The 12,281-nt window shown below is 41.9% G+C and overlaps 1 protein-coding gene across 2 annotated transcripts in view; it reads right to left on the bottom strand.

The window, feature by feature from the left end:
- psen2 (presenilin 2) overlaps positions 1–12,281 on the bottom strand; it is a 29,787-nt gene that overhangs the window by 2,721 nt on the left and 14,785 nt on the right. For both annotated transcript variants that reach the window (XM_041187721.1, XM_041187720.1), the window contains exons 5-9: positions 8,546–8,613; positions 8,232–8,452; positions 7,303–7,401; positions 6,409–6,486; positions 1,515–1,649 (exon numbers count right to left, since the gene is read on the bottom strand). In XM_041187721.1, coding sequence (XP_041043655.1) covers positions 1,515–1,649; positions 6,409–6,486; positions 7,303–7,401; positions 8,232–8,452; positions 8,546–8,613 — 601 coding nt within the window. The remainder of the gene's footprint in view (positions 1–1,514; positions 1,650–6,408; positions 6,487–7,302; positions 7,402–8,231; positions 8,453–8,545; positions 8,614–12,281) is intronic.

Here is a 12,281-nt window from a genome sequence, read left to right as displayed (position 1 = left end):
TGTTGTAGCTGCACTGGAACAGCTTGGTTAGGGGCATGCCTACTTCAGGAGCACAAGTCTTCAGTACTATTGCCAAATGTTGTCAGGGCCCACAGCCTTTACGGGATATGAGTGGGGGCTGCAAACACACTGCAACTGCAGTGCCAATGTGAAGTGGTTTTGCTGAATCGGATGTTAGTGTAAATGCAGTTTGAATCTACAGTCAGAGTCCAGACTGTTAGCTAGAAAAGTGATGCTTTGGAGTCAGTTCTAGCTTTAACATCTGTTGATGGAGGAACATTAGTTAGAATATCAGGATAATTCCTGTGCCTTTTTGTCTAATAATGCCAGTGGGAGGCAGGGAGATCTTCACTTTAAGGTCTCACCTGGAAGACAACCTTCTGAATAGTGCCACCAACTGAGCCAGGTGGAGACTTTGCTAGACAACAACTTACATTCCTACAGCACCTTTAATGCAAGAAAATGTCTTGGTGCTTTACAGGAGCGTAATAAGGCAATAACTGGCACCAAACAAGAAAATATTAGGTGGAATAAAAACACAAAATACTGTAAAAACTTAGGTCTGACAGCATCTGTGGAGAGAGAAACAGTTAACATTTCAAGTCCATATGACTCTTCTTTAGAACTAAAGAGAAGTAGAAAGAACAAATGGAACAAGTAACAATCTCCCGATTAGGCACTTTGCATTAATGCACTTCTGGACTTAACATTTGAGTTTAACAACTTCAGACAATGAATTCTCTCCTCTATCTTAACCCCTTTTTTAATCCCCTTTTAAAATGTATCCACTTATTTTCATTTTTATTCATTTATTGTTTTATCCCCTTTTTATCCATCCTTTTTCCCCAATCACTGCACCCCCCCACACACCTCCAAAAGGGCCATCTGTTACTTGTTCCATGTTGTTCTTTCACAGAGTGCTTACTCTTGTTCTGCTATTAACATATTCTGTTTTCTTACCTTCATGCCACTATCAGTACCTCCTTTAGTCCTTACCATATTAACACCCCCTTTGTCTTTTTGTCCATGACATCTTTGTCAATCTCTCCTTAGCCCCCACCTATCGCTGGCCTTCTAGCCTGCTTCACCTGCTTCACGCCCCTCCCCGGGAAACCATATAAATTTAATCACATTTCTACTTATCTATAGCCCTGAAGAAGGATCATAGGGACTCAAAATGTTAACTTTTTATCTCTCCACAGATGCTGTCAGACCAGCTGAGCTTTTTCAGCATTTTCTGGTTTTATTTCAGATTTTCAGCATCTGCAGTATTTTGATTTTATCTGAAATATTAGATGGGTGACCAAGAGCTTGGTTAAAGAGGTTTATAGAGGGTCTTAAAGAAGAGAGGGAGGTGGAGAGATTTTGGCGAGGGAATTCTAGAAGGTGGTGCCTCGATGGTTGGAGGCAGAGCCGCCAATGGTCGTATGAAGTTGGGGATGAAAGGGGTTTGGGGGCTTGGGTAGCAGGGGTGTTGGTGGGGATGATGGATAAATGAGCAACAGGTCACATACTTTCTTCCTCTAGTTCCTCTCCCACAGCAGCTGAATGGCGCACTCCTTGGATTTGCGTCTGAGGCATATCAGAAACATCATCCGATCCTTGGGCAGCATAGTGATTTGCCTCAATCTCCACATCGGGATAATTGGCTAGACAGAAAAGCAGGAAGAAGTCAGCACCTAACACACGAATGCCAGCTAAAAACTCCAATAAAAATAAAGAATTCCGCATGTGCGGTCGAGTTACTAACTTTGGCTAGACGTTTCCCTGGAGGTTTCATATGATCCACTTGCCTCCAATCGCCCAGCTTCCATGGCTAGTGGTCACCCATTGGTCCAAACGTGCAATGCCCCGATTTCCCACAGCTAATCAGAAAGTGGATGGACTCTGCATACCTTGTAGGACTATTCTTGACTGTCAGTCAAACAGATTTTCTCCCCCATTCCAATATTTTCATAACTTCTAAACAGATGTCCAAAAATATACTTCCAAATATTTCTGGCAGCAGTGTCCTGTAAATTAGTCCTCAGCTCCTGGAGCCTCCAGAGCAATCCTGGAGCATTGGCAAATTCTAACCCACTGCTGCTACTGGCAGACCAGTTTAAGAGTCTGGATTTCAAACTCTGGAGCAGCAACCCCCTCACATGTACAGATTCTGAATACACTCCTCCCCTGTTCCCAAGGCCATGATTTCCTTCCCTTCAACTTTCCACTATTTTTTTTTAAAAGGCAGATTTCTGGGAGCCACCTATAAGAAAAGCTTATTGGACCGCAGTGGTTAGAGAAGGCAGCTCACCACCACCTTCTCAAGAGCAATTAGGGATGGGCAATAAAGGTTGGCCTAGCCAGCAACACCCACATCCCTATGAATAAATTAAAAAATAAATGTTCTGAACCCATCTCACTGACAGTAAATGCAGTTTTGAGGATCTGGGCTATACTGCTCCTCGTGAAGCTCAGCAACACCGAGGGGTGTTGTAAAATTACCCCTTGTCTGTAAGACAGTAAACTGTACCCTAATTTTCATTATTGTAATAGCACAAAGCTGAACATTCCATCTGCTACTTCTTCATTGCATCATCCAATTTGCCAAATGATTCCAGTTTATTTTCTCACTTGCCCTATCTCTCTGGGTCTGTTCCTCACTGCTGATGATGTTGATCACTGCGTGTGTGTGTGTGTGTGGAGGAAGAATTTCTGTCCTAAATTTTCCTTTTACTAGTGTGAACCTGTTGCCTGACTCATAATTTAAAGTAATATTCTGGCTTTAGCTCTTCCATGCTACTAAATATTCAGTCTTGTAACTATCCTTATGGCAGATTGCCACCAGATTTTACTATGCATGTATGCGAATGCACGGAGTATAGTAAATAAGATTGGGGAGTTATAGGCGCAGATTGCCATGTGGAAATATGATGTTGTGGCGATGACACAGACCTGGCTCAAGGAAGGACAGAACTGGGTGTTAAGTATTCAACACTGGATGTTGAAATATATAAAATTCTTAGGGGGCTTGACAGGGTAGATGCTGAGAGAACTTGAGTTCGAGTCCAGGATAGAGCTGAAATAGGAGCTGAAATAGTTATTTCAGCTCTATCCTGGACTCGAACTCAAGTTCTGTCGAAGGGTCATGAGGACTCGAAACGTCAACTCTTTTCTTCTCCGCCGATGCTGCCAGACCTGCTGAGTTTTTCCAGGTAATTCTGTTTTTGTTTTGGATTTCCAGCATCCGCAGTTTTTTTGTTTTTATTTAGATGCTGAGAGGTTGTTTCTCCTTGTGGGAAAGTCTAGGACCAGTGGGCACAATCTCAGAGTAAGGGGGTGCTCATTTAAGACAGAGATGAGGAAGAATTTCTTCTCTCAGAGGGTAGTGAATCTGTGGAATTCTTTACCACAGAGGGTTGTAGAGGCTTGGTCATTAAATATATTCAAGGCTGAGATAGACAGTGTTTTAATCAGCAAGGGAATCCAGGGTTATGGGGAAAAGACAGGAAAGTGGAGTTGAGGATTATCAGATCAGCCATGATCTCATTGAATGGCAGAGCAGACTCGATAGGCCGAATGGTCTGCTTCTGCTCCTACATCTTATGGTCTTATTATTCCCCGGAAGAAGGTGTTCAGAGAAGTTAGGAAAGGGGGAGGGGTGGCGATATTGGTTAAGGAGAGCATTGCAGTTCTGGAGAAAGGATGTCCAGAGGGTTCAAGGACAGGATCAGTTTGACTAGAGCTAAGGAACAAAAAGAGTGCAATTACATTGCTCGGTATAGTCTATAGACCGCCAAATAGTGAGAAGGATGTAGAAGAACAAATCTGCATGGAAATTACAGAGAGATGCAGGCATTATAGAATAGTTATAATGGGGGACTTTAATTATCCGAATGTAGACTGGGACATGGTAGCGTAAAGGGCGGAGAGAGGCAAAAAGTTCCTAGATTGTGTTCAGGAGAATTTTCTACAGCAGTGTGTCCAATCTAACAAGAAAAGATCCACTGTTGGACCTGGTTCTTGGAAATGAGGTGGGCCAAGTAGATCGTGTGTCAGTGGGGAGCATTTAGGAGACAGTAATCATTTTATTGTACATTTTAGGATGATGATAGAAAGGATGATGGGCAATCCAGAGTAAAAATAATTAACCGGACAGAGCCGACTTCAATGGCGCAAGAACAGAGCTGGGCCAAATAGACTTGAACGAAAGATTGGCAGGAAAAACTGTAGCTGAACAATGGGCTACCTTAAAAAAAAAATGGTTCGGACACAGTCAACATATCTTCCATCGAAAGGGAAAGGTAGGGCAAACAAATCCAGAGTTCCCTGGATGAAAAAGGAGATTGAAATTAAGATAAAAAAGAAAAAATGTGCTTATGACAGGTGTCAGGTAGAAAATACACTTGAGAACCAAGAGGAATACAGAAGTTCCAGAGGGAAGTGAGAAAGCATATTAGAGAAGCGAAGAGGGATTATGAGAAAAGACTAACATAAAGGGCAATCCCAAAGTCTTCTATAGGCATATAAGTAGTAAAAGGATGGTAAAAGGAGGAATAGGGCTGATTAGGGACCTAAAAGGGAATTTACACATGGATGAAGGGGCCATGGCTGAGGTATTAAATTAATACTTTGCATCCATCTTTACCAAGGAGGTAGATGTTCCCCAGGCAATGGTGACAGACGAGGAAACTGTCACTAGAAGGGTTCAAAATTGATATAGAGGAAGTGTTGAAGAGACTGACAAGGCACCAGGACCAGATGAGATACATGCAAGGATATTGGAGGAAGAAAGAGTAAAAATTGCAGGGGCACGGGCCATAATCTCAGTCTTCCCTAGACTTGGGTGATCCCAGAGGACTGGAGAATTACAAACATTACACCCTTGTTCAAAAAAGGTTGCAAGAATAAGCCTAGCAATTACAGACCAGTCAGTTTAACTTCAGTGATAAAAACAAAAATAGCTGGAAAAACTCAGCAGGTCTGACAGCATCTGCAGAGTGGAACACAGTTAACTGTGAACTAGGAACTGTGTTCCTCTCTGCAGGTGCTGTCAGACCTGCTGAGTTTTTCCAGCTATTTTTGTTTTTGTTTCAGATTTCCAGCATCCGCAGTATTTTGCTTTTATCTTAGAGTTTAACTTCAGTGGTGGGCAAGATTCTAGAAACAAGTATTCAGGATAGAATTGATGTCACATGGAAAAATATGGGTTGATAAGGAAGAGCCAGCATGGATTTCTAAAGGGAATATTATGTTTAACTAACTGGCTGGAGTTTTTTTGAAGAGGTAACAGAAAAGGCCAATGAGGGTAATGCTGTTGATGTGGTGTATATAGACTGAAAAAAACATTTGATACTAATACACAACTGATGAGAAAAATTATTGCTCATGGAATAAAAGGGACAGTAGCAACATGGATACAAAATTGGCTGAAAAATAGGAAGCAGAGAGAAATGATCAACGGATATTTTTCGGGCTTTCCTTTTAGCCCAATGAAAATGAAGGAATGGCTGATTATTTATAACGAAAGAGTGGGTGAGTGATTCTTATCTCAAGGGGCTAAAATACAAAGGGAAGAAAGTTATATGACAGCTTTACAGGGACCTCTGTTAGACCTTCACTCAAGAGCACTGCATCTCAGAAGGATACACTGGCCTTGGAGAGGGTACAGCGCTGATTCACCAGACCAATATCAGGATTAAAAACTTAAATAATAAAGGGTTACAAAGACTAGGCTTGTATTTTCCCCAAATTTATAAGATTAAGGGTGACTCAACTGATGTGTTTTAAGATGATTAAAATTTTTGATAGGGTAGATAAAGAGAAACTATTTCCTCTGGGGGCAGGAGCCAGAACAAGGGGATGTAACCTCACATTAGAGCCAGGCCATTCAGGGGCGATGTCAGGAAGTACATCTTCACACAAAGGGTAGTAGAAATCTGGAATTCTCTCCCCTACAAATAGCTGATGAGGCTGGGGGTCCAATGAAAAATTCAAACAGATTGTTGGGTAAGGTATTAAGGGTCAGGGAACAAAGGTGGTTAAATAAAGTGCAGATACAAATCAGCCCATTATCTAATGGAATGTCATATCGGCTTGAAGGACTGTATGGCCTCCACTTACTGAAACACCATGTGAGCATCTTCACCACCCAGACTACAGTGATTCAAGATGGATCACCACCACCAAGTTCTCAGGAATAATTAGAGACAGCTATTTCAAGAAGCCAGCACAAGCAATGTGGGCTGAATGGTTTCCCTCTATGCTGCCAGGATCCTATAATAACCCACGATTAGGATGTGGTGATTGAGATAACCTTGTACAACAAGAGTCTGGTAGCTGCATTCAACAAGTAGTCCAGCCTGTTGAGTTCTAAGATGTTAAAGTAATTTATTGTGATTCCTTCAACACCATTCTAACACCTACCTGCAATACAAGTGTTGTTCAGAGGTTCCTCAGTGCCCACATCTCGCTTTGCCATCGTCACCAACCAAACCATGGTGGCTGCAGAGAAAAGGAAGCTGGTTACAGCATAGTGTCCACTTGTTCAGGTCAAGGCAAGTTTGACTTGATTGCATTTTCTAATCATATTCGAAACTCTATAGGATGGGTCTGTGATCTGGCTCTCCTGAACAGAGTATCTGAGAAATCTCTGACATGTTACACCTCACTGGTGCCTGAATTACAGAATCAACCTTAGAAATGCAACCAACTCTTAAGCCAATAGATCCAGCCAAACAGACCAATGTTTTGGTGGTGACAACATCAGTTATTGAAATTCCTAACAAGCACTCCTGTTACTTTCTGTGCAGCAGCCCTAGTTATTTTACTGAACCCCAAAATTACCCAACTCCATCTCTACTATACTGAAACCCAACATCCCCCAACTCTCTCTCTATTACACTGCACCTCAAGATCCCTTCATCTCTATTACACTGAACCCCAATATTCCAACTTCATCTTTATTACACTGAACCTCAACGTGCCAACTCCATCTCTACTATACTGAACCCCAACATCCACCTCTATCACACTAAACCCCAAAGTGCCAACTCCATCTCTATTACACTACACCCCAACTCCATCTCTATTACACTGCACGCCAACATCCTAATTCCATCTTTATTACACTGAACCCCAATGTGCCAACTCCATCTCTACTGAACCCCAACATCCCCCAACTCCATCTCTATTACACTAAACTCCACTTGTCTTTGTTGTGTTCTCTTGTATTTAAAGATGTTTCATTCCTTTACAATCAAACGCGATGTTAGGTTTAAAAATCATCAAGTATGAAGTTGAAATTAAAAATGCATTTACAGGAGTATATTAAGGCAGGGAATATTGGTTCGTTCCTTTCCTGTGCTGTTTCGACAAGCATCCTTAGGGGACCTTTAGGACACAGCACTGCTATAAGATCTGCAGAAAAACAAATATAAAGAAGCAACAAAACAATCGCATTCAACTCAATCAAAATTGACATAGGCAATAATAAAATATGTATCATGCTCATGTGATATCTCTTGGAGTTGTTAATTTAATGGTGATATTAACTACAATGCTGTTTTATTTCTTTGCTCTAGACATCAGTGACCAATAAAGAAATGTTTAAATCTCTATGGACAGACCACAGGATCCCAAAGTGTTCACAGCCAAAGAAGTATTTTGAAGTGTAGTCACCGTTGTAATATAGGAGATGCAGCAGTTTATTTGCATGCAGCAAGCTCCCACAAACATCGATGTTCTTATTTTTGGGTATTAGCAGAGGGATAAATATTCCCCAGGACACCAGAGGGAAATCTCCCGCTCTGCTTTGAGATAATACCATAGGATCTTTTACTGAGAGGGCAGACAATGACACTGCTCAAATGTCTCCTATGAAAGACAGCACTTCTGACAGTGCAGCACTCCCTTAGTACTTGACTGGGAGTGTCAGTCTGGATTATGTGCTCAGTCTCTGGAGTGGCACTTGAACTCAGAACTTCTGATGCAGAGGTGAAAGCGCTACCCACTGAACCATGGTAGACACCAAAAAAGGTATGGTGTTATCACAGCTGTGATAACTTCTCAAGTTCCAATGTTTTTAGGTATATGTTGCCCCTTACTATACATGCTGTCTGTCCATCATTTGCTTTTGGTAAAAGGACCCTGCCCCGAGACTATCCTGTACTTGATCAAGCGATAACTTGAACATTAAACACTTTGTGTTTATCCAACCTGATTATCTATTTTGCAAGCTTTACACGTACCGTAAACGGATATTGCGCCAAGAATGACCCAGGCTGACCATTCAGGTAGGTACTTAATGAAGACCAGGGCCATCAGTGCGCTGATCATAATGAGGTAAGCCTGCTGGAGCTGCAGAGGTCCTTTCCAGTGGATGCAAACCATTCCTACTGCTCCAAAGTTCCAAATGATTAGGATCAGGGTGGGGTAGTCCATGGCCACATTGTACGTCTTAAACACTTCACTAGAAAGGAGAAAAACTGAGTTGTAATCACAGAAAGGTGCAGCAAGTGGAAAAAGCTGGAGTAGAATTGGGAGCAAAAGTGCAAATACATACCCCAGGTAGATGTATGTGAAGAGGAAAAGCAACAGGAGAGAGGAGAGAATTAGCCATCCATGGATAAACTGGAAAACATGAGCACACTGGTTAGGCAACAGTTTTAGGACGTTTGTTCTATCTACTACTGCACGAGGAGCAAATCAGTGAGGAAAAACCACCTTTTTCAACCCTAGCATGCCATCAGATTCCAACTGCATTAAGTCTTGTGGCATATTCAGTGTAAGGAGCACAGTAATAATAGGTTAGAAAGAACTTGCATTTTATAGCACCTTTCACAGCCTTACAATGCCCTAAACCACATTAACCATAGTGAAGTATCTGTGAAATGCATCTACTGTTATAATATAGGAAATGCAGCAGCCAATTTGCACACGGCAAGATCCTACAAATAGCAATGTGATCATCTATTTTAAGATGGTTGAGTGACAAATATCTACGAGGAGACTGGGGAGAACTCCCCTTCTCCCTAGATCGGACCCTGACCTCCTGACTCAGGCGAGAGTGTGACCAATGGAGTCACTTTGAGACATCCTGTAAAGGCAAGTTTTTCTTTCTTTTTATGTAAATGCAAATTCTTACTTCTTCCTTGCTATTGTTGGTGGTGCTGGATGTCTGTGATTTGTCATAAGACTTTAGTGAAGTTAGTATCTGATGTCACGCTAGTGAACAGCAGGTTGAATGTGAGTTTTGTTCTCACACAGTGATATAAAAGCCTTGTTGTTTAGAGCCTTGCGTGTGATATTTAAATGAACCCATGGAGTTAGCACTGAGGTATTAATCCTCCCTTGGTGTATTTGCTTTATGGTGAAGAAGATCCCCAATTGCTATGTGACCAACAGAGGGTAAATGACACAAGTCAGGTTCTGACCGAAGTAGCACCACAGACTGACCATCTTTCCAGTGTACAGCACTGAGCTGCATCTGCCATCATTAGCCCTGCAGAGAGGCAGTGACTGAAGCCGAAGGTGGTTCCATCATTTTGGTGAGGTTAAGTAACATAAATCACTCACTGGCCACATTACTAGGAGTGGAGCCCTCACAACATACCAACAATAACTGCAACATTTCACGGAGTTTTGCATCAACCCCTTTACACTGCCTCCACAATCTCCAACACATTACTGAAGATGGCCCACAACTTCACACAGCCTGTTATATCACAATTTAAACACAGCTCAGCACGCAATATCACACTGATTAAACATAGAAAGAAGAAAGAATTTGAATTATATAGTGCCTTTTACAACCTTAGTTTGTCCTAAAGTGCTTTACAGTCAATGAGGTACTTTTTGAAGTACAGTGACTGTGGTAATGTAGGAAACACGGTAGTCAAGTTGTATACAGCAAACTCCCACAGTCAGCAATAAACTAATGCTCAGATAATCTGTTTTTTAGTAATGTTGACTGAAAGATAAAAATTTACCAGGACACAGATGAAAACTCCCCTGTTCTTCAGCGAAATATACCATGGGTTATTTTACATGCACCTGAGCATCTGAGAGGGTAGACAGGGACACGACTTAATGTCTGATCTAAAAGACGGCACCTCCAACAGCACAGCATCCTTCAGTACTGCACTGGGAGCATGAGCTTACGTGTGTGTCCAAGTGTAAAACATTGCAGACGCTGGAAATATGAAATAACAGAAAATGCTGGAAATTATTAACAGGTCTGGCAGCATCTGAGGAGAGAGAAACAGGGTTAATGTTTCAGGTTAATGATGATAATCCTTCTGAATGATAAAGGGTCATCAATGACCTGAAATGTTAATTCTCTTTCTCTCCACACATGCTGTCTGACCTGCTGAATATTTCCAGCATTTTCTGATCTTGTTACATGTTCAAGTGGGACTTGTTCCCACAGCCTTATGACTCAGAGGCAAGAGTGCTATCCACTGAGCCATAGCACATGACATCATAGTTTAAACACAGCCCATATTATCACACAGATAAAGCACAGGATACACAAACTCCTACTCCCAGCTAGTGATATCCCACACCAGGGGTGCAGGCCAATTAGATTTTTTTAAAAATTCATTCATGGGATGTGGGCATCGCTGTCTAGGCCAGCACTTATTGCGAATCCCTAATTGTCCTTGAGAAGGTGGTGGTGAGCTGCCTTCTTGAACCGCTGCAGTCCATGTGCTGTAGGTACACCCATAGTGCTATAGTGTTTTAGCCCTGTCTCTGACTCCCATTCCCAGTTAACAAGACTCCACTCAAGGTGTGCGGGGAAGTTGAATTTGCCCAAAAGGAGGGGTTTTCAAACTTTTTGTTTCTGAGGCCCCCTCTCCTACCTTATAAAAATTCCACGAAACCCTCATACCACAAGTATTTTCGTAGCTACTAAACAAATGGAGGGAAGCAAAGGATGGCCTAGATGAGTGACAAGAAAGTCCGTGAGCTTCTTGCACTTGTTGTTGAGGTGAGAGTGGGGTCGGGGAGATGGGTTTAAGTATGATGGAGTCAATGGTTTATAGTCAAAAATATAATGTAATAGCAGTAATGGGAATGTGGCTCAAAAATGGTGAGGACTGCATGCTTAAAAAGCAAGGATATGAAGTGTTCAGACAAGATAGCAATGGAAGAAAGATTGATGAGGTGGCAACACCGACTAGGGAAGACATTGTCGTGTTCGAGAGAGGAGGCAAGGACTGAATCCATTTGGATAGAGTTGAGAAATAAAAAGGGTAAGAGCACACTCTAGGGGGTAGCCCAAAGGCCTCCAAATAATGAGTGTGAGATAGAGGAACAAATCTGCAGGGAATCACAGATGTGCAAGAGCTATAAAATGGTGGTATTGTGGACTTTAATTAGCCAAGTATCAATTGGGATAATGTTGCAGTAAAGGGTGAGAAGGGAAGAAATTTCTGAACGGTGTTCAGGAGAACTTCCTTGATCAGTATGTTCTCGGCGTAACTAGAAAAGAGGCATTGCTGGACCTGTTGCTGGGAAATGCTGTGGGCCAAGTGAGCCAACTATCTGTGGGTAAAAGTGATCACAGTATCATAAGGTTTTTTTTATTCTTTCGTGGGATGCGGGCATCCCTGGAAAGGTCAGCATTTGTTGCCCATCCCTAATTGCCCCTGAACTTTGTGGCTTGCTGGGCCATTTCACAGGGCAGTTAAGAGTCAACCACTGGGTCTGGAGTGACATATAGGCCAGACCAGGTAAGGATGGAAATTTCCTTCCCTAAAGGGCATTAGTGAACCAGATGGGTTTTTATGACAATGATAGTTTCCTGGGTAGCTTCACCATTACTGAGAATAGTTTTCAATTCCAGAGTTCATTGAATTTAAATTCCACTTGTCACCATTTCCCCAGTTTAGACTAGCAATGCAGAAGAGCAAGGGACAATCTAAAATAGAATATCTAAACAGGAAGAACGCTAATTTCAAAATGATAAGGGATCTAGCCAGGTTAAAATGGAACCAAATACTGATAGGAAAAACTGTAATGTAATAATGGGCAATCTTTAAGGAAGAGATGCTTCAGGTACATGCTAGGTACATTCCAACAAGGTTGAAAGATAGGAGAACCAAAAACAGACTCCTTGGATGGCAAGGAGGTATGATGCATATCAGGTGAATTCTTCAAGTGAGAACAAGGTCAATTACAACAGGTTGAGAGGGAAGGTGAAGAGAAAAATAAGATTGGCAAAGAGAGAATATGAGAATAGAACGGCAGTCCCATGTCAGGGGACTGCTAAAAATCTTCTACCGACATGTAAATAG

Source organism: Carcharodon carcharias, chromosome 5, assembly GCF_017639515.1.
Source record: "Carcharodon carcharias isolate sCarCar2 chromosome 5, sCarCar2.pri, whole genome shotgun sequence".
NCBI lineage: Eukaryota > Metazoa > Chordata > Chondrichthyes > Lamniformes > Lamnidae > Carcharodon > Carcharodon carcharias.
The sequence above is the reverse complement of the archived record's forward strand: the minus strand, read 5'-3'. Positions and strand labels throughout refer to the sequence as shown.